The sequence below is a fragment of the Cricetulus griseus genome, chromosome 4, assembly GCF_003668045.3.
Source record: "Cricetulus griseus strain 17A/GY chromosome 4, alternate assembly CriGri-PICRH-1.0, whole genome shotgun sequence".
NCBI lineage: Eukaryota > Metazoa > Chordata > Mammalia > Rodentia > Cricetidae > Cricetulus > Cricetulus griseus.
Window position 1 is genome coordinate 62,116,389 of NC_048597.1, and position 27,151 is coordinate 62,143,539.

General features: G+C 38.5%; 1 protein-coding gene across 1 annotated transcript in view; it reads left to right on the top strand.

Annotated features, from left to right (window-relative positions):
- The first annotated feature begins 1,098 nt into the window (after positions 1–1,098).
- Positions 1,099–27,151, top strand: part of Gmnc (geminin coiled-coil domain containing) — a 68,239-nt gene continuing 42,186 nt past the window's right edge. The window contains exon 1 of the mRNA XM_035444129.1: positions 1,099–1,158. Within this exon, the coding sequence (XP_035300020.1) occupies positions 1,099–1,158 (60 nt within the window). The remainder of the gene's footprint in view (positions 1,159–27,151) is intronic.

Genomic DNA, 27,151 nt, shown 5'->3' on the forward strand with positions numbered 1-27,151 from the left:
GTGCTTCCACCTGGAGCCAGGATGCCAACCAGGCTGATATGATACCTAGAGCCAAGTCTGGGTCCATGGTCCAGCTGCAGCTATGGTATGGGTTGAAGTCTGTGATCCAGGTTGCCACTAGGACCCACATGATGGTCCATGATCTAGGCTGCAAGCTGTGGCCTTGCTGGAGTCTGAGGACAATGCTGCAGCTAGGACCATTCAAATGTGGGTGGCCTGTGTTGCCACCTAGGGCTATGTTGTCATCCAGGCCCACGCTACTGTCAAGGACCATGTCTGGGTCCATGGTCTTATAGCAGCCAAGGTCTAGGTTGATGTGTCTGACTCTTGCTGACATTGAGGACCATGTGGATGCCCAGGGTCAGGTCAGACACCCAAGTCTATGTTGGTTTCTGAGGGACATGATGTAGCCAGGGCCATGCATCTCTGAGTGGCCTGTACTGCCACCTGGGGCGATGTTGACATCCAGACCAGGCTGCTGCAGAGGACCGTGTCTGGGTCAGTGGTCTTACCGCAGCTGGGGTCTGTGCTAAATTCTACGTCCCCCATTGCCCCAAAAGGTTGCCTAGAAGCCTGAGTTGTGGTGGAACCTGAGGCCTTGGTAGTATCTGGGGGTCATGCTGCCTACAGAGACATCCTGATCTGAGTAGCCAGTCCTTCTACCCAGAGCCAGGATATTGGCCAGGTCCAAGCTGCTGCTAGTGGCATGCCTGGGTCTGTGGTCCAGCTGCAGCTGGGATCTATATTGATGTCTGTGACCCTTGTCACCTCAGGTGGCATAGGAACCATGTGTGATGAAATCAGAGAGCCATGCTGAGCTGACCCTGCCCATTTAAGGCCCAGGGAAAGCTGGCTCTGTATCTTGTTGGATACTGCCTATCCCCCAGAAAATTTAGAGGATCAAATTCTCAGAGAATGGATGCTTCCTCTAAGTCAGTTACCCAGAAAAGTGCAGGTGCTTGACATGAGTGAAGAAAGTAAGGTAGGAGGCTAAAAAGGAGCACCCAAAGCTTCTCCAGTATAGCCATAATAGCAAAGTTAAAGTTCCCTTTACCAACTTAATTTGCTTTCTACTGCTGTGATAACAACCTTGACGAAATGCAACTTGGGAAAGAAAGTGTTTCTTTGGCTTGCACTTACACCTCACTAATCATTGAGGTAAGTCAGGGCAGGAAATTAAGCAGGAACCCTTGTGATAATATTCTGTTGTGCTTTAACAAATAAATCTTGCCTGAAGATCAGAGTGCTCAGCTAGCCACTAGTTAGCCATCAAGGTCAGGCAGTGGGAGCATACATCTTTAATCCCAGCACTTGAAAGGCAGAGGCAGGTGGAACTCTGTGAGTTCAAGGCCACCCTGGGCTACATGAGATTGAGCCTGTCTAAAAGACAAACTGAACAGGAGGTGGTGGCTCACACCTTTAATCTCAGTTACTTAGGAGCTACATGCCTTTAATCTGAGCACTAAGGAGGCAAAGACAGGAGTGATGTGGCTATGGCAGTAGTGAGGAGACAGGGGTTCAGTGAATTCAGTCTGAGGTTTCGTAGAGACAGCATTCAGTTTGAGGATTCATAAGGACAGGCTTGCCCCTTTGGTCTAAGGATTCAGTAGAGGTAAGAATTAGTAGCTGGATGCTCTGCTTCTCTGCTTTTCAAATAAGGGCAAGCTTTATTTGTTAAAGCACAAACAAAATATCACCACAAACCCTAAGGCAGCAACCAAAGCAGGGGCCATGGAGGAATGTTGTTTACTGGCTTGCCCTCCACAACTTGCTCAACCCATATTCTTATACGACTCAGTACCACCTGACCAGGGGTGGTGCATCACAATAGGCTAGGTTTCCTTGTATTAATCATTAATCAAGACAACACCCCAATGGAGGTATTTCTCAATTGAGTTTCTTCTTACCAGATAACACTTGCTTGTGTCACATTGACAAAAATCTAACTAGGACACCAATACACTAATTTATTTGTAAATGAGAAGAGCAAGAGTTATGAGAAGCTGGATATAGATAGGATAAAATTATTACACAAAGCATATGATTCCAAGTAAGAGTTCACTCTAAATTGGTATCCTGCTTTGCTGGGTAGAATTAAATTTCAGAAGTGATTTATTCATTCTCTTGCCTACCACAAGTCTAGGAGAGCTAGCTCAATGCCCACAGCTGCTCTCATTCTGGCACTTACCCTAGACCAAAAGGACATGCTCCCCATAAAAGTCACACTCTCTGTGGTAGCATTTCTTATCTGAACACCCCAAATGGGGCTACAAAGTCCCTACAACCTTGTGTCCTTTTGAAATTTCAAGGGGAGATTCTTGCTCCAGAGCTCCCCAAGGGTTTGGCTGACATCTATGTGATAAATGAAGCAGATCGTGATTTTCCCTGGTTTCCTCACAGGCATTGTTCCTAAGTGCAACTTCCAATAAACCCCTTTCATTCAGATCTTTATCAGCTTCTAATGAATCTTGATTAACACCATCTGACTTGCTTAGCAAGTTATTTGAAGCTGTGTCACAAAAGGGTGAAAAATGTACAGAACTGGAGACAAGAACAGTACATCCTCACAAGGATCCTTTTGCTTGTCCCTGCAAATGCTTTACATAAGGCATGTGCTCAGCACGTACCTGTGTGTGTGTGTGTGTGTGTGTGTGTGTGTGTGTGTGTGTGTGTGTTTCTATCTTATACTATGTACACATATTTTTATTAATAAAATACATTTTTACTAGTATGGAACATTTTACCATGTTTCTGTCTTTCCATGTCCTAGAGAGAAGTATAATATTCTTTTCTTTAAAAAGTATAAGTTTCTGAATATGTAAAATACAGAGGAGAGATCATATGAACCAATAGGAAAGCCATGTAAATGTGTGTACTAATGACTAAAACATCATTGGTGTGTACATGAATGTCTCTCTCTCTCTCTCTCTCTCTCTCTCTCTCTCTCTCTGTGTGTGTGTGTGTGTGTGTGTGTGTGTGTGTGTGTGTGTGTGTGTACACACTTGAGTAGAGTCTCCATGGAAGCCAGAAGCAGGTATTAGATTCCTAGAGCTGGAGTTTACAGGTGGTTGTTAGCCACATGACTTAGGTGCTGTAAACCAAACTCAGGTGTGCAGGAGAGCAAGAAGTTCTCTTAAGGATGGAACCACCTCTCACTCCACGAATGTGTGCTTTTTAATGCACATCAGCAATTTTTCTTTTCTATTTTATGTAAACCCATCACTGGTCAATTTAGACACCAATTGATCAAATTTGGTCAGACAAGTTTTAGCTTGGAATTAGGTCACTTTAACTAATAAGATCAGAATTGAGTTCAAGGATCAAATCATTACTGAAGTTCATGAACTACTTACCAAATGATGCAAGCTATAAATGTAGGATCTTATGGTTCAACTTTGAAATGTCTCCCACAACTGCACATCTATGAACAGCTGGGCCTCACCTAGAGACTCTGTTTTGGGAGACCATGAAACTTTGGGATATGATGCTTGTTTAGTGGTTGTAAAAGTGGCTTTGAATGTGACATTTTCCTCCAGTTCTATCTAGCTGTTCCCAGATCTGCCTGAAAGACCCCTGGAGGCTCAGGCCCCCAGGATCTCTGCCCAGGACCCCAATCACCATGTGGAGCCAAAAGCTTGATGCAAACTGAACGAGGCTTTATTGTAGTTATTTAACAAGCTAACCCCATGTTAGTTCGGGTCTTTCATCCATCCACCATGGTGGATGGCTAGGAAAGTTGCTTCAAAGCCACTGCCGAGAGATCTTGTAGGGCAGCGTAAAGGGAGTATCTAGGGGTACACACAGGCTCAGGATTGGTGTGCCTCCAGGCTTGAAAGGTTTGCCCTGTGTTGATTGGTCAACTAGTTGTTATGGCCCATAGGCCCTCCCAGGGTGGTTGCTATGCTCTGCGCATCATTGCTGTGCACTTGTCTGAAAAGCATACCCAGAGCCGTAAAGCATAGCACCACCAGCTAACTTCTGATTGGTTCCTTGCCATGAGGCAGGCATCTGACCTAGTGACCAAGGCAAGGTCAGACAAGCACATGTTACTGTCATGGCTGCCGAAAGGGGCAGGCATCTGACCTCCTAGTGACCGAGACAAGGTCAGGCAAGTACATGTTCGGTTGTATGGTTTCGGAAATGGGGAGCTGGTCCCTTCATGCTAAGATATGATAAGCCACACCACAAGCTGTAGGAGAAACTGCTGGCCAGCCTACACAAGCCACAGTCACCCCTGCCCAGGTCCCCAGGCCAGCCTGCATGAGATCCTCTCTGAGCCAATCCTGCCTCTATGCCCAGAGACTGGTTATAAAGAGACACCAATGAAGAAAGGACAACACAGCAGAATCAGCCACCTGAGCCAATGGGGCCTGGAGCATGTTCTGCTACTCACTGACTCCCAGTGCCTGTGTCATTGGTGCTGCATCTTCTCATCCCCTCCCTCAAGGAGTGTCCAAGCAGGGTCACTGGCAACAACAAGCATATGCCTTTATGGATTCTAATCCCCTAGAAACATACACAAATGCAAAACATTCTTCCTTGAAGTTGTGTCTTCCACATAATTGTTCAGAGGAATGGGAAGGAAGATGGATCTGTTTTTACAGTGTGGATTGTCTTCAGATGATACTGTTAGACCCCCGAAAACTCAAGTATCTGGGGTCTCAGGCCAGGTTCGCGGTCACCCCAATCACCAGGCAGATTCGAGAGCTTGCTGCAAACTGCACGAGGCTTTATTGTAATTTAACGAGCTAACCCCATGTTAGCTCGGGTCTTTCACCCACCCGCCATGGCGGACCGCTAGAAAAGACGGCTCCTAGTGTCTCCCAAAAGATCTTATAGGGCAGCGTAAGGGGAGTGTCTAGGGGTACGCACAGGCTCAGGATTGGTGTGCTTCCAGGCTTGGAGGGCTTGCCCTGTGTTGATTGGTCAACTGGTTGTTATGGCCCATAGGCCCTCCCAGGGTGGTTGCTATGCTCTCTACGTCATTGCTGTGCGCTTGTCCGTAAAGCACACCCAGGGTCGTAAAGCATAGCGCCACCAGCTAACTTCTGATTGGTTCCTTGTCACGAGACAGGCATCTGACCTCTAAGTGACCAAGGCAGGTTTATGGCAAGCACGTGTTCGGATGTTATGGCTGCCAAAAGGGAAGCCGGTTCCTTCAATACTATCTATGTGGAAGGAAGTCCTGTTGGACATGTGACAGAGTTTTGGTAACTAGCTGATGTTTTTTCTTTTTCTCAGTTTGTACCGAATATAAACATGTAATCTAGTAAGAAGGAAAATGAAATGTGACTACATGGAGCTCTTCAATTACCTAAGCACAGTCACCACTTCCACAGCCCTAGCAGGGACAGGCCATTGCGCAGATAAATACAACAGCCCAGTTTTCTCTGTGAGTACATGTGGAAGCTGTTCAGATGGAGAGCTATGTCTTCCCACTGGATGTCAACCCAAGGCTGTAAAAGAAACCCTCAAACTTTGCTTCCCCATATTTCTCCATTCAAAAATGTTGATCTGCATAGTCCAAATAGTTCTTTGCACTTTACTGCTGCAAAGACTTAATGCAAGTATTCTTTGTTTTTGTCAAAGCAAAGGAAACTGAGACCTAGAGGCATTAAGAAACTGTGTGTGGATGACTAGATGGAGTCCACATCTTGGATATTATGAATACTAACACAATAACTGTTCAGAAAGCAAATTTGTCAAACAACAAAGATAAATTTTTCACACTTTGAAATGTTGACAGTTAAATAATTTCTCAGCAAATCCTACTTCCTGTGATATCTCCTGACCTCATAATTTTCACTAGCTCTTTTTTGCTCATTTAAAATTTCACATCACAAGTAATAATTATGTGGAAAATCTACTCAATGCATCCAGCCTACTTCCAACAACTTTTATACTGTTCACCTGAGAATCTCTTCATTTTGTTTTCAAAACAGAACTGAAACAAGTACACTGAGGTCTAGTCCTATGAAATGTCAGTACTTGTCAGTGTTAATTAAACCTAGAGATTGCCTTTAACCCAGTTATCAGCAGAGTCCTGTCAGTTCCTATGCTGAGTCTGATCCCCAGGTTACTTTTCTCAATCAGTATTCCCTCTTCAGCATTAATACCATCCCAGGCTCAAACTTTTCCCTCCTCCCTCCTTTGTAAACTAATCTACTGAATGGGGTGACATTAAGATGGTGCACCAGCTCCCCCACTTACGTGCCTTTCTCTTCACTCTTAGGAGCCCCATTTGTCCATTTACTACCCTTTGCCCACACAGTATTCCAGGACTGATGAGGTTTGTTATTTACTCAATAGACTAATTCATTAATCTATCTACTTGCCCGCCTTACTAGCCTATAAACCCATCGTCATACTGAGAAGGATTATAAACAAAACAAAAGCGCAGAATGAGAAAAACATTAAACAGACACTATAGGAATGTCTGAACAACAAATAGAATAAAAGCTACAAGAAGTGTTTCCTGCAAATTTACATCTTTAAGAGGATTACCCCTGGAGGGCTGCTGGCCACTTTTTCCAGAGTAAGCAGTTGTGGGGCAGTTTGTGCTCACCTTTTAGCCCCTGGCTTTATTAAGAGCTCAGCACCCTGGGTGGAGGACTGGCTTAGGTGGTTGGCACCTGACTAAGCAGGGATTTATTACAGTGGGAAGGGAGGAGACATGGACAACCTTGATGATGCAGCCTCGGATGCCAAACATAAGCAAAATACTGTCGAGTAGCTGCTTCTCTGAGGAATTTATTCAAATATATAAATAGAGCAAGTTTCATGTGTAAGAAATATAAAAACATCTGAAGGATGGATATTAGCAAGTATGTGTGTATTTTGTGTATACTCAGTGAAGCAAGATATGCCATGGTTCCATCATCTAAAAGTTTCTTCATGAATAAGTCAACCACTGATCTTATTTTCGTTGTCATAGTGTTTCCTTCCAATAACCTAATATTATTGGCATCATCTTAGAAGCGTTCTTTATGTATGACTATTTTTCTTCAGCATGTTTTGATGGCCATCTATGTAGTTCCATATATTAGTACTTCATGGTTTTCAAACACTTTTCTTATTAGATTTCTTCTTTGACAATTTCACACATATATATATAATGCATTATGTTTACTTCCACCCTCATGTTCTCTTATCTCCCTCCCACCTAATCAACCTGTTTTTTTACAAGTCCTGTTCCCACATTCATATCTTCTTGTTTTGTGACCAACTATTATTAGTCAGAGCATCTACATGGCCAAGGGAATGGAATTATCCATAAGAGCCTGATGATTTTACCAATGCGTACTCTACTGAAAGCAATTACTACTCCCCATCCAGTACCACAGCTAGACAATAGGTTCCCAGAGGGAATGGTGAGGGCACGTCAGACCTCTTTTTTCCAATACTGACTGTTGAAAGGTCCAGTTGAGTACAGCCTTAGTGTAGGAGACCACAGTTGCCATGATTTCAAAAGTCACTGTTTCCCATCCCTTCTCTCTCTCTTGAATTCTTACATGCTTTCTGGACTCTCTTCTTCAGGACTGTCCAAGCTTAGAAGAGGTGTTATAAGTGTCCTGTTTAGGGCTGAGTACTCAACTGTCACATATTTTTAACATCTTGAGCTGCAATGGATCTCTGGACTCACTGTTATTCATTGCAAAGAGAAGCTTCCCTGAATAGAAACACACATAAATAAAAAGATAGCTTGATGCCTTGTTGATTCATTCAAACAAGAGTAACAAATCTCCTCCCCATCTAGATAGGACCTATGAGGTTTTGAGTCATGGCATTTTGAGTAGGCTTATAGCACCAAGCATGAATTCCCTCCTCTGTAGTTGTCCTTAAGTCCAATAAAAAGTCATATGGCTATCCCCATAACACTCACTCATCAGACTGCATTACTTGCCTGGCAGGATGATATTGTAACTTTCAGGATTCACACCTCCTTAAGACCAGAGATGAGTTTCCTTTCCCAGCATTCTGGATAGCAACTTCAGGTACCGGGTACCTTAGCTATCAAGTCACTGATAGCTAATAATTAATTACAGAGCTGCCCATTCAGATTCATCTTCATGTTCTATGCACTACAAGTAAGTAAGATATATGGTACCTTCAACAATATAGTTGACCCATCTAGTTCTGGTGAGTAACCAAGATTGACATTAGTACTCTGTGATGTTTGGGGAGCTGCTGGGCTTTCCTGACCAGAAACATGGAGAGAGGAATCCTACACCTGACCTTGATATTGCATTTGATCACCCATGTTTCTGAGATTGGTATTATCTGCCATGTAGGGAACCGCAATTCGAATTATATCAAACACTTTTAAATCAGCTAATAGAGCATGCTATAGTTGATATGATTTTTTTCTTATCTCCTCAGCTTTGGTCACTTCTTCAGTCTCCTTCTCAGCTCCTTCTGTGTCTCATTCTACATTTTCCTTCCCTCATTGAAGTCTTACCTTGCTAACATCACCTCCTTCCTCTTTGTATGAATTCCACTAGCTGCCTCATTAACTGCTGAATAGCATCCATTACATATATGGCACCAATTGATTAGTTGTTCACTTATTTTGAATATTTTGTGCTTTCCACAAAACTTTTGCTACTAGAAATCAAGCTGATATACGTATTTGTATTTGTGCATAATCCTTTAAGAGACATATTTGCATGTTTGTGAGGGAAGAAGCTAAGGATGGTTCTATTGGGTCATATTGTACATATATTTAAAATATTAAAGTTTTTTTCTAATTAAACTTTTTAAAAGGACCTTTTTCAGAAAGTTTGTACAATAGTAAGTTTCCATGTGACATTTTCAAACTGTTCCAGAGTTAGTTATCACTTCTCTCACCTCCTCCTGTCTTCTAGCCTTCCCTCCCCCTTCCTGCATAAGCCCATACCCATTAGTTCCCTTTCTGCCTCCATATCACCTTCTTTTTGCTAGTTCCCTATCCTCAAGCTCTTTCCCACTTTGTGGTCAGTTTCTGTTTTCCAGGCTTTGATGGGCACTCCAAGCTTAACACAGCAACCTAAGAATCTACATAGGAGGGAGAACATACAACATTAATACTTTTGGGTGGATTGTCGCATGTGCAGCCTGCCAAGAGATGCCAACTAATGCAATAGTAGCACAAGTTTTACAGTAGTAACCAACACTTTTTGATTGGGTTGAAGGTCCACTCCATGAGATGCAACCCATAATTAACACTGTCAATAAGGCCAAGAACCTGTGGCTAAATAAGATCACAGCCCTAAGAGAACAAGTATTATTATTATTCTCCAGCTAAATGCATCAATTAAACAAGTCCCAATGACTTATTACTTATCAGAGATCAGTGCATGATTCAACCCTCATGAGAAAATCTTCTTCTTGTGGCAGATAGCAATTGGTAGAGAGACCCATAACTAGTCAACAAGCAGAGAATAAGACACTTCAGAGTGTTGAGCTCTAAATAGGATGTCTCTATCACACAAAAGAGGTAGAAAGATTTTAAGAGTCAGGGATGAAATATGACTTCAAGGAAACAAACAGGATAGATGCACATATGAACTCACAGCAGTAGTGATGGCATTCAAAAAAGGTTGCACAAGCTCAAACCAAACAAAATCCCAGCACAGATAAGGTGAGGTGGATGTGAGGTTCCATCTCTAGCTCAGGAACTATTGACATTTGATTGCTGTTGGGAGGGAGACAGTCTATGTTCCTTAATGGTGGTATACCTGGCATATTGGCTATACTCTTTTGCAGGACCCCTACCCAGGAGTAATTTGTCCAACACAAACTTGACCAAATGGTTTTGAGAGAGGGGATGGAGTGGGTTTGAGGAGAGTATATATAATGTCCTGAACATACTTTACTAATTTAAATATTCAGTTACATAAATAGCTTGAATAATGAAACACTAAAAGGCTTTTAAAGTTGAATAAGTAACCAATTGAAAAGCACAAATATTGGAAGACTATCTTTCACATTCTAGTTTTGACCTTCATTGTTTAGCTATTTACTCTGTATTTAATATTCCTTCCTGGTGAGAGTAGATTAGATCAGAAGATTCACGAAGCTAAGAAAACTCACAGTTGTGAGCTGCCATGTGGGTGCTTGGAATTAAACCCAGGTCCTCTGGAAGAGCAGTCAGTGCTCTTAACCTCAGAACCATCTCTCCAGCCCTCTTGTTTGTGTGGAGTGGTTTGAATAGGAGTGACCCCCCATAGATTGATGTGTTTGCATGCTTGGTCCATAGAGAATGGCACTATTAGGAGGTGTGGCCTTGTTGGAGTAGGTATGGCCTTGTTGCAGGTGGGCTTTGAAGTCTTATACACTCAAGCATTGCCTATTTGGGCAGTCTCCTTTTGCTGCCTGTGGATCGAGATTTACAACTCTCAGATACCTCTCCAGAACAATGTCTACCTGCATGCCGCCATGCTTCCTGCCATGAAAATAATGGAGTAAATCTCGGAAACTGTAAGCCATTCATAATTAAATGTTTTCCTTTATAAGGGTTGCTGTAATCAAGGCATCTCTTTATATTAACAGAAACCATAAATAAGATAACGTGTTTAAGAAGTTGTTGTCTGTCTTTCCTGAAAGTCTTTGAGTCCACTCGGGCTTAAAATTTTTAGTTAGAAGACTTTTTATTACTGTTTCATTCTCTTCTTTGGTTATGGCTTTAGGTTGAATCAATTCTTGGTTTAACTTCAGATGAATCAGGAAATTCATCCATTTATTTTATATTTTCAAGCATAATGGAGTATAGGCTTTTATTGTTTTCACATGGTATATATTTATTTCATGTCTATTGTAATGTATCCATGTTCATCTGATTCTGCTAATTTGTGTCATCTGCTTCTTTCTTTTGGTTTGTTGGGCTAAGGATCTACTAATTTTGTTTACCTTCTCAAAGAACCAGCTTTGTCACCTGCAAACCCACAAGGCACGTTCCAGACCTGTGAACTTTCTTTGTGTTAGCCACTTTTCCTGAGTAAGTTGCTTCTTTCCTTTGCCTTCCCGTCCTCCAAACCACTGCCATTTACAAACCAGCAAGCCTAGTTTCAGATCTATATCCATGAACCCTCCTTCTAGGTGAACTCCCTTTGCCTAGCCTAGCTTTAGACCTGTGGTTTATAAACCATAATTCCCTGTTCTAATTAAAGAGCTCACTTTCCATATTTACATGATGTAGCTCATGCCATGCATATCCTGTACTGCCTTAATCTAAGGGAGGCCAGATTATCACATCAGATACACAATCGAAGAAAGAAGTCCACATGCTGAGGTCAAATTACAAAACCAAAATCAATGTAATTACCCCAAATAACAGGTTGCCCATCAAATACATTAGTCCCATAGATGTTATTTCTAATGAGAGTTACCTAGGTGGATCCAGAACATAGTATTCAAAGGAGCCATTACAAACTTCATCAAGGAATTTAAGAAATTTAAATAGGACACAAGCCAATAATACTTCATTGAACTCTAAAAGGACAACAATAAATGCTTGAGTGATATCCAAGAAAACACAAATATACACTTGAATGAAACAACAATGATAGTCTAGGATCTGAAAATTAAATTCAATAAAGATATAGAGAAATTGAAAGTAACACAAGCTGAAATAAAGATGGAATTGAAAAATTTCCGCAACCTAATTAGAAAACTCAGGGGAAATCTTTACAGGTAGAATAAATCAAACAGAGGATAGTATGATGCCATGAAGATAAATTAGAGGATCTAGATCAAATAAGCAAATAAAATGAAAATCTTTAAAAAGCACAAGATAGGAATGTACAAGAAATGTGAGACACCACCAAAAGACCAAATATTTAAATAATAGGCATAAAAGAGAGAGAAGAATCCCAGGTCAATGATATAGACCACATCTTTAACAAGATCATAGGAGAAAATATCCCTAAACTAACAAAATATACAGCCATATAGATACAAGAAGCACACAGAACCTCAACTAGACAAGACCAAAAAATCAAAAATAAGAAAAAACAAAAGTCGGAAAAACCTCATCCTACTGCATATCATGGTTAAAACACTAAATATATAGAACAAAGAAAAATATCAAAAGCTTCAAGAGAATAAACATAAATCATATATAAAGGAAACCCACTGACAGAACACCCAATTTGTCAATGGAAACTCAGAAAGTCCAATGGGCCTGAAGCTATACTATCCAAGTCATAAAAGACTGTGACTGCTACGTGATACTCCTATATTTCCCAAAAATTATCTATCATACTTAAAGAAAAAAGAAAAACTTTCCATGATATAATGAGCCTAAAAATTTTATATACAACAAAAATCACCTCTAAACAGAATACTAGAAGGAATATTTCTAATTGAAAAGAGGAATAAGCATAGCCAAGAGATCCTAGACAGAAAACAAATAAAGCAAACCATCTAAAAAAATAAACAAATGTCAAAGTACCTGCCATCTCCTCACACCTTTCAATAGTAACTCTAAATCTTACTGTCCTCAACTCTCCATTCAAAAGACACAGGGTAACTGATTGGGTTAAGAAACCAATTCTGTCTGTTTATGTCTATAAGAAAGTCAATTTAACTTGAAAGATATGCAGTCTCTTAAACTGAAAGGATGAAAATAATATTATAAGCAAATGGTAGCAAGAAGAAAGCATGTGTTGCTACCCTAGCATCTGGCAAAATAGACTTTAAACTAAGACTAATCAGAACAGACAAATGAGGACACTTTGTTCTAATCAAAGAGTCAACTAATCAGGAAAATACCATAATACTAAATACGTATGCACTGAACACTTGTTTAAAAATAACAGACTAGCAAGCCCAACCCAAATCAAATAAATTACAAGAAATAATAAAAATCAAAGCAAAAATTAATGAAATAGAAACAGAAAAACTATATAAAGGGTCAATAATGTAAAACTGATTTTTTGAGACGATAAATAAGGCTGACAGATCCTTGGGCCTACTAATGGAAAGAAAGAAATGTCTGACCTATAAATATCAAAAATAAACAGTGAAACATTACAACAGCCACCAGAAAAATTCTGAAAACCTTCAATGAATATTTTGAAATCCTATGCTTCTCTAAATTAAAAAATCTAAAATAAATGGATGAATTCCTAGTTTCATCTAAACTACCAAATTTGAACCAAGAAGTGATAAAATCTTGAACAGACTCATAACAAATATAGTGAAAAATCAGGAATGAAAAGCTCTCTGATTAAAAAATCACAGTCCCAGATAGATTTACAGAAGAATCATACCTTTAACCAATGCTTTCTTTCTTTCTTTCTTTCTTTCTTTCTTTCTTTCTTTCTTTCTTTCTTTCTTTCTTTCTTTCTTTTTCTTTCTTTCATTCTTTCTTTTTAAGAAACAGGAGGATCAGTTTCGAACCCCTACAAAGCCTGTATTACTCTAACACACAAACCAATAAAAGAAACTACAGGCTAATTTCTCTGATGAATTTAGATGCAAAAATCTTCAATAAAATATTTGCAGGCCAAATCCAGGCATTTATCAAAAAGTTTACCCATTCAGATCAAGTTGGCTTTATCTCAGAGATGCAATGACTTTTCAGCATAAGTCAGTAAGTATACTAAACCATACTGAAGGGACCAGCTCCCCATTTCAGCAGCCATAACAGCTGAACACGTCGTACTTGCCTGACCTTGACTTGGTCACTAGGAGGTCAGATGCCTGCCTCGTAGCAAGGAACCAATCAGAAGTTAGCTGGTGGTGCTATGCTTTACAGCTCTGGGTATGCTTTTCAGACAAGTGCACAGCAATGACTCGCAGAGGGCCTATGTGCTATAACAACCAGTTGACCAATCAACACAAGACAAACCCTCCAAGTCTGGAGGCACACCAATCCTGAGCCTGTGTGTACCCCTAGACACTCCCCTTATGCTGCCCTATAAGTGGCTTCAAAGCGTCTTTCCTAGCCATCCGCCATGGTGGGTAGATGAAAGACCCGAGCTAACATGGGGTTAGCTCGTTAAACAACTACAATAAAGCCTCGTTTAGTTTGCATCAAGCTTTCTACTCCACATGGTGATTGGGGAGACCGTGGTCCTGGCCTGAGATCCTGGGGGGCCTGAGCCTCTGGGGATCTTTCAATACAAATGGATTGAAACCATTGGTGTTTTTAATTTTTAATAGTATCCTACCTATTTGTCTACTTATCTAAGAGCTCTGGCTCTTGATTAGGTTTAGGAACTTCTTCTGGGGCATGAGAGAATAATTCATCTTTTTTCCCAGTCCTGGACTACAATGTTCCCATTACCTTCTTAGCATTTTTTCTTCAGTTGATTTTTACAGCATTCAAAGACTTATTATGATTCTTACTGTGAAGGAGCAGAGGGAAATGAGTACAACCATAAGCTGTAGATTATTTTTAGATGTTTAATTAAAAATAAATCGGTACTGAATCAAATAAGTTTTAGCCACAGTCACTCTCTGTAATATTGTCCATTATCAGGCCTATGTGTAATAACTGTTCATATGTTTTAATGATCTAAGAGACTGCAATAACTTGATGCAAACACAAAGATCTTGATCCACATTGTTTCTATTTAACCCTCCAATAATTAAAGGTTTGTATCTTGATAAATAATACCAAGTTTTAGCACTCAGTGCTATACAAACTCAATTAAAATGTGCTCCATACCATTTTAATTAAAAATCTGACAGTAAAGAGTGAAACGAATAACAGAACACAGTCTCTCAAACAGAAAGGATAGCTAGTCTGATTACATGTCAGGTTTAAAAGTTTCACATATCTTGGAAGAAATATTCTTTCAGAGATACACATGCCACATGAATATACAAACAAGTATTTGTAATTGAAAGTATACACACCACACATAATCTGTGTGAAACAGATTCATAGTGTTTGATAAAAAACAATGATAAATTTACATGAATGTAAAAGATGTTCAAGCTAACAGTTTTCCTTTGTAACATTTCAGATCATGTATTTATATTTTATATTCCACTAGTCTTGAGGATTTTAAATCAAAAGGAAATGAGGGATTTAATCAAGGCACCATAATTATTAAGTAATTTAATTATTTATAACAATTCTAACCTTAATATATACAACAAAAAGCTAAAATATTCATTATCTTAGTTTATAGAGCATTATATTATCAACAGATTGAAAAAAAATCATGCTTCTAATCAAGGACGGAAAATAGAGTAAAACATTATAAGGTTGCTATTAAGTCTCAAGGCAATTATTCTATTTCATTTACTCTATTTATAAGAACAAACTACAAGGCTATTATTAAAGACAGAAGTCACAGTATGTTGGATATTCAGCTCAAGCTAAACACATGAGATGTTACTATTTTCATGAATGAAATGATCAGTTTGGAGATTCAGAATAAAGAATCCCTGTTGACTTTTTTAATTTTAAAGACTGCTATTGAATACCAAAATTTTAAGTCTAATCAATGATGTCGTCTGGTTATGCTCTGTTACAATAATCATAGGAAAAGATTTTCCCAGAGTCACAATTGCCACAGATTAGAAGATCCATAGATGAAGTTTCCAGTTTCTTAGAACTTTTATTTGTACACTTAGAAAGAAACAGGCTGGAGAGATGGCTCAGCTGTTAAAGGTTAGACTCACAATCAAAAGAAGAGAGGTGTTTTAATATACATGGCAAAACATATCAAATCTTTTTTTTATTATTATTCTGGAGGCATTTTGAGATGTGCTAAGAACAGGTATGTTTGGAAAATATTGTGACTGGTAGACACATGCCTTTGGCTTTCTAATGCAGGCAAAGGGCCATGGCTGACAACACAGGAGAACCAAATGCAGTAATCAGTCTTCCTCACAGAAACAGCTGCTGACAGGCAGATGGAAGGGGCAGTTGTGTGGGGTGCAGGTGATTACTTCCCAGCCTGCACGCCATCAGGTTGTTTTTCTCTCCACCAAAAAACTCTCCATTAACTTTCCTAAGAGCCAAAAGCAAAAGGAGAGGAATTTGTGAAGTTGCTAGCCCATATGGCTGGTAGTGAGTTAATCTGTGTCTGAGCAGCAGGTAGCACCAGCCAGTCTGTCTGTTGGGGCTGTTAGTAACCCAGGGGCAGATCACAGAACAGCAGGGAAGGGGATCAACTCAGCCTGCAAATGCAGTCAGGAATGTGGCAGGAAATTATTTCTGAAAACACACTTTGCAGCATAAGGACGGCCATCAGATGCTTCGTGATAATCTATCTGGACCTCACTCTGGCAATTACCCAGAGCTATACAGGAAGGTGTGAATTTAAGTTATAGTTAGAGCTGCATTGTGCTTGTGGTTTTTCATTTCATGTGGCAGCTCACATTAAGCTAATTACTTCATGTGTCCCTTAAAATAAGATATATAGGCAGAAATATTTTAAATTTATGGAAAGATAAAAATTTGATCTAGGTGAGTTAGACTAATAAAGCCTACAAAAGAACTGCAAAAAACAATTGAATTGATGTGATCTAGATAGTGGTTGTTTCAATGAAATAGCAAGCTAGAGAGAAAAAGTAAAATAGTTTAAGATTAGTCAAAATCACTAAGAGAAGGCTGAGATATGGGATCAGTTAAACATAAGAAATTGAAGAACCAAGTCTATCATATCTATCATCTATCTATCTATCTATCTATCTATCTATCTATCTATCTATCTATCTATCTATCTTTTATCTGCCATCGCTCTCTCATTTATCAATCATTTATCTATCTTTCCTTCTATTTATCATCTGTCAATATATCATTTCTATATATCATTTTCATCTATGTATCAGTCATCATATATCTATATCTATCATCCTATCAATCTGTATCTCTCTACATATATCATATTTATCATCTATTGTATATCACCTATAAATTATCTATCATCTGTCTATCTATATCAATATCTATCTATCTATCTATCTATCAATCATCTTTTTCCTGTCTATCATAATGTGAGGGCTAATGTTAAGATCTGGCATATTCTCATTTTTACAGGGATTAAGGCTAAGGTACTTACAAAAATGAACTAGACCAAGAAATCTGCTTACATGAAGACTTTTTGTTGCTTAACCATGAAAGTAAAGCAACTAATTTTCCTAGACTTACTCATATTAAAACAGTCAGAACATTGCTTTCATACTTTAATAATGAAGAGAAAGTTCAAAGAGATAAAATCTTCAATGAGTTAAAAAAAAAAGTTGATTTAAGGGGTTCATACCCACTTTTATCACCATATGTTTTAGATGATTTAAAATATTTCATAACAAATACCACTTATGTGCACCAACATACCTGTTCCTATGAATGACTATAATAATTAGAGCCAGTTTTGCAACACTTACCTCAAGGCACATATGAAGAACGCTACATTATAGAAAAAGAGTTTTTAAAAAAAAGAGTTGAGTGCCTAATGTGTTCAATGTAATTTCCCCAAGAAATATGAAAAGGTCCATAGTTTCATAATCCAGATGGTACTGGTGTACTAGCTGTTCTATAGTTTGTAGATCAAGAAGTGCATCTGCTGACCTTCATTAGCACAAGTGCTAACACTAGGAACAAATACCTCAAGGAAATCCCAGCTTTACCTATATAGCAAACACAACTCTTTGAAGCTATAAGCATATCTTTATTTGTAAAGATCTTTAGGATATACTCTATAGTGGAGAACTAATCTGGAAGGGTCAAGACTGTGCCCAAGAGTGCAGCTCAAACCTATCTTTCTGTTTCTGAAGTCTGTGGTTTTGGGTCTCAGTGCACACAGTTCATTTTCTGTGAGATAGTTCAAATCACATTTCTCATTGTTGATTAAGGAAGACATTTGGAGCAAATTGGTCTCTGAAGACAATGATAAGCAGAGTAGATTTTCCAGGCAGATGGCAAATTCCTGGATATGAGCGGAGGAACAATTGACAGTGAATTTTATTTATATTATTTCTGAAATCCTTACAGAGGCCCCATGGACTACAACATTCAAAATGTGGTAACTGACACTACAAATTTCATGACCAAAAGTGTAGTAAGTTCAGAGAAATGAACATTTGAAAGAAGACTAAGGATCTTTGAAGGAAAAGAAAAGTACAACAGTAACAAGACTCTAGTTGTTTTGTTACTTAAGCATGAAAGTAAAGAAGCCAATTTTGCTATAAAATTGCTATAAAAAACAAGATATTAAAATAATACCATCCAATTCTCATTTATGGCATCTATTTGAATACCATCAGTGTTTATTACCTCTATGTTATATTTTAAGATCTAGGTTTAATTTATTTATAATTTAAATATGTGTATATGTATGTAGCTGTGTATGGGTTTATGAATATGTAAGCTCAGGTTCCCAAGGAGTCCAGAAGAGAGCATGGGATCCCCGGAAACTGGAATCACAGGCACTCATGAACTGCCTGACATGGGTTCTGAGAACCAAATTTAGTCTTCTGCAAAAGTAGCAAGTGCTCTTACCTGCTTAGCTGTCTCTCTAGCCCTCTAAGTTACATTTTTAAATTAATACCAAGTTAATATAGACATGATTAAAAATGGCAATATTCTGTCCCATTCCTATTTAGAACATTAGGAAACATTCTTGTAAAGACTCAACGCGTACATCATACATAATACTTATGATACATGAGTGTGGTGCATCATACTGTCCAAGTTTTGTCCATTAGTAAATTAACTGAACTTTGGCAGATAGTTGATTGTGGACCAGAGAGGAAAGCTGATTTTTAGTCTTCTTAGATTTGGAAACCCTAGGCGAGTTATTTCAGTAGTATGGGAGCTTAGATTCCTTTGTGTCATTTTCAGATAAATGGATGGAATTGGATGTCGTGTTATAAAGTGGAATGGGCCAGACTCAAAATCTGAATATCTTTTTTGTTTTTTTTTTTTGCCTCATCTAGGAGGGTGTGTGTGTGTGTGTGTGTGTGTGTGTGTGTGAGAGAGAGAGAGAGAGAGAGAGAGAGAGAGAGAGAGAGAGAGAGAGAGAGAGATGAAAGTATAAGGGGATATATTTTAGAAGATAAAGGAAATAAATTGGAGAAAAGGAGAAAAATAAGAGGATAATATGGGTAAATACTGTCAACATTTTATGAAAATGTCAAAAGTCACTATATGTAAAATATTTCTATATTCATAAATAAAGCAAAAATCCCATTCCTTTTGTTCTGTTTTAGCAGCTTCAGTAAACTCCTTCCACCACCAATGGCCAGAACTAGCTTTTCTTTTCACATTAATGTCTTCTAATTATGAACACCTTGTTTTTTTTTTTTTTAATCAACATGTCAGAGCAGAGGTAGCAGGGAACTAATTTCCAGGAATAGTACTCAACTAGGTCAGTGTGCAAATAGGACACTGAATGGAGCCACTAATGTCTTCAGCCTATCAATAAATTCAGCTCTGGGGGAAGATACAACCCTGGTATATGAAGAAGCCATTGCATCACTCTTTTCTTTGTAATCAAAGATCCATCGATATTTCTTGCTATTGTCATATGTCTGTAATTATTTCTTTTCAGTCTTACTTGTAAAAATCTATTTAATTTGCTAGGATATTAACTTGTTAAATATAAATTGAAGATATCACGGTCTTCTCTATCCAAAGGTCTTCTCTTGCCCCTCCCACTGCCTACTTTTTTATATTATGTACCTCACAATTGTGTTTGGGTTTCTAGTAGCTGAAATTGAGAGAATTCAGTATTGCAGGGTACTTCATTGGGTAAGGGTTCTAATCCCTAGGCTTGACTACCAGCCTTCTATCCCTGGGACCCACATGGTAGAAGGTGAGAACCAAGTCCTGCAGGTTTTTCTCAAGCCTACATACATAGGTGCACACATGCACCCCCCCCCCCACACACACACTAACAAGGTTCATGTCGTAAAAGAAATTTAAAGAACACAAGTGTAGTTTCTTGAATTTTTTCATCAAAATCCCAAGTCCTTCATGATTAAGCTGGATACTGATGTTTTTACCTGATAATGCAACCATTTGAGCATGCCAGTAGAAGATTGTTGTTTAGTGCCTGGGATCAAGACTGAATACCAATCTATCATAGAGTTTACTAATTCCTTTCATGCCTTTAATACAGGCTCATATTGATTATATCCCCAAGCAGCATTCCTCAGCATAGCAAAGCTGAAAATTCCTAATTGGAATCTAGACTGCAATTACAGTTTATATGGACAGACTTCACAAACCATGTCAACTCATATCTGCTAAATACTTACTTGCAAATCAAAACTTTGAAAGAGATGCATGAGGGGCATGAACACATGGCATTCTGAAAGTCTGGGTATTTACATCCATGTGATGTGACCTGTGTGGGTTACCAATTCTTTATAACTTTTCTTTTTAGAAAAAAAGTAATAAACTCAGTAGATAAACACTATGATTCTATATAAATGGCTGAACTGTGAAATGTTCTATGTGTCTGCCCATATGTTTGTATTGTTTTTATTCAGTGTCATCTTAAATGTTACAGATTTTCATGTGAGTAAAAGATCTGCTGAGACAGATTGTAATATTTTGACCAATGATCCAACTTTATTCCCACATTCCACCCGTCTCGAAGCTGAAGTCAACAGCACCTCTGTTCCCCAAGAATGCTATTGTCTCTCTGACTGGCTTCAGCCACATCCTAGGGCAACATTTTGTGTGTGTGTCTGTGTGTGTGTGTGTGTGTGTGTGTGTGTGTGTGTGTGTGTGTGTTTCCAAGACAAGGTTTCTCTATAACCTTGGAGCCTATCCTGAAACTTGCTCTGTAGACCAGGCTGGTCTTGAACTCACAGAATTCTGCCTGCCTCTGCTTCTCGAGTGCTGGGATCAAAGGCAAGCACCACCACTGCCCGGCCTAGGGCAACATTTTGTGTTAAATATCTGACTCCTGTACAAATATCTAGTGGATACTTCTTTTTAAAAACATTTAATTTATTTATTTTACATATTGGCTGCAGTTTCCACTCCTTCCTCTATTCCCAACTCCCCTCTCCCCTGTTTCTGTTCAGAAAGGGGCAGACCTCCCATGGGTATCAACAAAGCATGGCATATCAACTTGCAGTAAGACTAAGCTCCTCTCCTTGTATTAAGGCTGGGCAAGGCAAAACAGTATGGGAAATAGTTTCCCAGAAGCCAGCCAAAGCATTCCCTATTCCCTATTCCCACTGTTAGGAGGGAGTCCCACAAACAGACCACGCTACACAGCTGTTCCATATATGTAGAGGACCTAGATCATTCCCATGCTGGCTCCCTGGTTGTCTGTTCAGACTCTGTGAGCTCCTATGAGCCCAGGTTAGTTGGTTCTGTAGGTTTTCTTGTGATGTCCTTGACCCCTCTGGCTCCTACAATCCTCCTCCCTTTCTTCAGCAGGATTTCCTGAGCTCAGCCTAATGTTTGGCTCTTCGTCTCTGCATTTGTGTCCACCAGTTACTGGATGAAGTCTCTGATGACAACTGGGGTAGGCTCCAACATGTTCTGGCTGGTGTGGCCTGCTGGTGGATTCTTCTTAAATACAACATTTCAAACCTATGGTACACAAGTCACCATTCAACCTAAAACTCAGAAAGATAGTGCCTCCAGAGAACTGAAAGAAAAAATACTTGAAATTCAGTGTGTTAGTAATATTTATACAATTTAAGGTGAAAGGTTTTGTTGTTGTTGTTTTGTTTTTGTTTTCATAAAAGTCACGGCAGACACCCACAGAACAGTACTACAAGAGATGTAAGAGGGCACCTCAGAGAGAATGGAAAGTTCTGTCAGGAAACTGAATCTACATCAGAACAGCACGTTCTCAGCTAAATATAATATCATTAATTAAACTCCCCTTTCAAGAAGACTGACAAAATTAAAATGCTATAAAAACTATAACAGGAAACAAGCCAGATACTTTTTATATCTTTGTACCTGATGTGTGTGATAGTATATTCTCAACTAGTAGAATGTTATAAACAAAGTATCTATTATTAACTCCAATGAAATAATAACACAATAAAATATAGATGACAAGCCAACTAAAAAGAAAACAGGAAATGAAAATACCTTTAGTTACTGGAAAAGGAAAAAGTGTTGTGAGGGATAGATAGAAAAATATGCAAAAGTGTTTGATTAAACTTCTATTGTATTAAGTGTATTGCCCCAAACTGAAATTAGAAAGCATCTTAAGAGTGGATACAAAAGCCGGGTGTTGGTGGCGCATGCCTTTAATCCCAGCACTCAGGAGGCAAAGGCAGAGAGATCTCTGTGAGTTCGAGGCCAGCCTGATCTCCAGAGCGAGTGCCAGGATAGGCTCCAAAGCTACACAAAGAAACCCTGTCTCGAAAAATCAAAAAAAAAAAAAAATGGATACACAAAAAACAAAATTAAACCACACAATGCTACACCTTACTTTTACACATGGGAAGATAGGAACCTGAAGGATGCTCAGTGGGTGAGAGCCCTTGCTGTTCTTACAGAGAATTTCTTTTTGTTTTTAGCATCCATGCTAAAGGGCTCACAACTACCTGTACTTCCAGCTCTGGGATTTCTGATAGCCTCTTCTGGCCTCAGTGGAAAATTTCCCACATGCACACATACAAGCATGTGCACAAACATAATACATACACTAAAGTTTTTAAAAATATATAAAAGGGTTAAAAAGAAAACAACTAGGGGCAAATGGAAAGAAGACCCCATGCTGTCATTAATCTGAAGAGGGCTCATTGGATACATTATTAAACAAAGTACAATTTAGGGCAAAGAATGTTTCCAGAGATAAAGACCATCATATCCTGTTTAAAATTATTTTAACCCACTGGATCTTTGTTGATAATACAGCACAGAACACATCAGACAATTATTTCCACATAAGCAAGTTTAAAACACAGTAAAGTTGTAATGTGTAGCCACTTAAGCTTTTTGGAGACTAAGAATACATTTTACAAATATAAATTGGAGGCTTGAGATACAGCTCAGCAGTTAAAAGCTTGTAGTGCTCTTTCAGAGTACCCAAATTCAGCTCCTGGTACCCACATCAGGCAGCTTATAACACTGACTTTCCAGTTTGAAGTGATCTGATCCTCTGCCCTCAGCAGATATCTCAATTCACATGCATAAATTCACAAACACACACACACACACACACACACACACACACACACACACACACACACGTGTGTGTACACACACACACACACACACAGACAGATACACACACACAGAGAAAGACCACACATAATTAAATTTTAATTGAAAAAATGAAAGGTCAAAAATCAGTAAATTTTTAGCAGAGCTTGATTGCTTCTGTAGAAAATACCAATTTTGGAATTAAGATGAGAAATGGCACAACCCTGTAAGATCATTATATAAAAATCAATTGCATTTCCAATATTAGCAGCATAGTACTTCATTTTTTAAAAATAATACTGCTAACATTAACTAAACAATGTAGAAACCAAGAGGATTCTTGGAAAAAAAAAACCTAAAACAGTAAAGTTGACTGAGGAAGAAATAGACAAAATAAATGGAATTTTATTGATTAAAATAAAGAATATTGCAGTTTAAAATTTTTCAATAGCATGTCTCAAAACCCATGTGGCTTTCCTTGAAAATTATAACTAATATTTCATTTAAAAGTACCAAATTCTACTCACTTTTTTTTAATACTGAGGAGGAGGGGTTATTTCATAATTCATAGTAAATCAACTAACTCATTAGGAAAACCAAAATTTTTAAGCAAGGAAGCTATTATTCTGATTACTATATATACAAAAATTCTCTTTTTATTTTTTATATTTATTTATTTATTTATTTATTTATTTATTTATTTATTTGGTTTTTCGAGACAGGGTTTCTCTGTGGCTTTGGAGGCTGTCCTGGAACTAGCTTTTGTAGACCAGGCTGGTCTCGAACTCACAAAGATCCTCTGCCTCTGCCTCCCGAGTGCTGGGGTTAAAAGCATGCGCCACCAACGCCCGGCTAAAAATTCTCTTTTTAAAGCTTTCTTTTTTATTACTTTCACTTATCTTTGAGTGATGGCATGGTGCATATGCTATGAGCATCATGTAGCCACAAGTTACTTGTGTTCTTCTACCATTTGCCTCCCAGAAATCTAGGGTCATCAAGCTTGGTGGTGGGAGGGATCCTTGTCCACTGCATCATCGCAGCAGTGTTAAATATTTTGGAAAACACTAAATATGGATGACCAAGTGAGATCTATCCCAGTGATGCAGTCAGTGATACTTATTCCTTTAATAGGAAACATATTATTACCAAATGACCACCTCAACATTTTACAAAAGATATTTTTAAATCCAACAGGCATCATTATTAACAAAAGTAAAATATTTGGTATTCTAGAGGTAGGATTCCCTCATTCTAGACAAAAAAACTTATGAAAAACTTATAATGAGCATGTGTAGGGGAAGCTTGTCCCTTGACAAAAGGTTAAATAATTTTAACTTATACTATAATCATACTATAAAATGTAAACATCTTATAGACACATTTGACAAAATATGGGAAAAACCTATTCACTGAAATGAAAACATATTCCTGAATTGTTAAAGAAGACATGGCTAAATGGAGAGAGACCTAGCATTATGGGCTGGAGACTCAAAGTGTATAAAATACAAGTATCACTCACAGAAATTTGAATGATGTGATCGGAAATTCATGTGGAAATAAGAATTAGCCCATCTAGATCAGCTTCAGTTTTAAAAGTGAGAATGAAGAGGCAAGCTTTCTAACCCATCCCAACACCATCAAAATGATACAACAATTAAGAATGTGTTATGTTGACCATCGTTCACAGATGGCAAGAAATTGTTTGCAATCTGCTTATGCAATAATGGTTTATGTTCTGGGCCAGAATATGGGTTAGTGGGTGAAGGTGTTTATTGTGCAAACCTGACAGCCTACATTTCATCCACAGAACCCACAACAGAAGGACAAAACTGACTCTTGTAAGTCATCCATTAACCTGCACACCTGAGACTGCACACACACACACACACACACACACACACACACACACACACACACACTTACATGCACACGCACAGGCACATGCACACACACACACACACATTTTAAGGTAAAATAAAAATAAAAGCATATTTTGTGTTTTGAGCAACGAATTTCATAAGTCAAAATTGAGGGAACAAATACCCAACTACATCTGGACATGTCAAGATGGCTCAGTGATTAAAAGTCAAGTTTGCTGCTCTTGCAGAAGACCCAAGTTTAATTACTGGAACAAATGTATATCAATTCATAACTTCCTATAACTCCAGCTCCAGGCTCTTTTCTGGCCTCCTCAACACTTTACTCATCTGTACAAACAGGTACACACATACACCCTCCCCACTCCACACGAAACACAAATACACATGACTTAAAATTTTTTCATACCTTCTAAAAATGACCAATTATTTGAAAAAGACAATTCACCATTTGTTTGGAAGTTAAGTAATGTTATCATTTGCCATAAGAAAATTAAAATTAAAACCACCATGTGATATCACCTCACACCTATCAAAATACCTAAAATCATAAACATTGACCATATGAATTGGTGGCAAATCTCTACATAAAACTTTCAATATCTCTAGTGACAACATGAAATGCTGAAATCATTTTGTAAAATGGTGTGGGAATTTCTTAAAGCATTAAATATATATTGATATTGTTATATATTCCAAAGATAGTGGATTTTGCTTTACTGGGTAATCACTAACTGCAAGATATAAAAAAAAAACACATGAAATGAACACAAGTTTAATTAAGGAACCAAACTATTTCATTGTAGTGCAATAAGTTTTCCAGAAGAATTATGAGATTTGTGAGGATTGCTTCATCCCAGTGGTGGTGGCCATGGGAAAAAAGAGAAGGAACCAGAGAAGAGAGTTAAAGAGACCCACAGAGGCAAATATTTTCAAAACAATTTGCAACATAAGAAGTAGGAAAAAATATGTGTGAAATCAGGAATCAACAAGATCAATTAACTTATAACATTAAGGTTGTTTAAAGACTAAAAAATGACAACTAATAGCAAGAGTTATCCAGTGTTGATGAGCATGTAAAAAAAACAGTTTTCCACTTTATTGTAACAAGGCATTATTGGAAACAAGCAGTCTAGCATCTGTTGCTTCAAATGAAACCACTGTAGAACATAACTGTTTGCTGTCAGTCATAGTTCCATGAATAAAGCATTAACACAGACACAGTGAGACTCATCTTCATCTCACAATATGTGCAAGCTCAGCTAGAAAGATTTGAACAGCTGGGGATCAGTGACCTCTGCAGCCTCCCTCTAACTCAAAAACCCTTCCTTCCTTCTTCATATCCCAGAGCCTCCCTAGAAAACCTAACTAAAGCAGTGGCTCACAGCTGTTGGATTTCTTATACCGTAAGTATGATCTCCATATGGGGCCTTTTTTCAGATAAGAAGAAAGTATTCTGGCATGTGTTACCCTCTACATAACTAAACTTCCTTGATTGGTTTTCAAGAGAGTGCGTGATATATCAGTAGAGACACCTATTTTGGTGGAATGATATAGAATGAAGATGAGAAGAACTGGTGACTTGATAAGAAGCAGAAATGTCGAAGAGGTTGTTCACTGTTGAGAATTAAAGCACAAAGAGTAGAGATTTGGAGATCCACTGAAATTGGGAAATAGTGAGATGAGAGAAAAGTTAAACACTTTTTCATTTATTACTTTATTTTATGTGTATGGGTGTTTTGTCTGCTTGCATTTCTATGCACTTTGTAAGTGCAGTGCCCTCAGAGGCCTGAGGAGGGTACAAAATACCTTGGAACTGGAATTATAGATGGTCGTGAGTCATGTGGATGCTGGGAACCAGACTGGGGTCTTCTGAAATAACAGTAAACACAGTTAACTACTGAACTGTCTCTTCAGACCCCTAGAATACATTTTCTTCATGTAATTTATGGCAGCACTTCTGGGTACGAGAATGAGAAGGGAAGAAGAGGAAGAATGCAGAGGTCATGAGGAAGCAGAAAGGTTGAGTCAGGGGAAGAATAGAAGAAAGGATATGTGATAGGTAGGGTTTTGGTTGGAGGGGGTGGTAGGCGAAGACGGGAGGGAGAAGGGAACTGGGATTGTCATGTAAAACAATCTTATTTCTAATTCAAATTTAAAAAATCTGAAAAAAAAGTCAAAGTACAGGTGGATAGGGCAACAA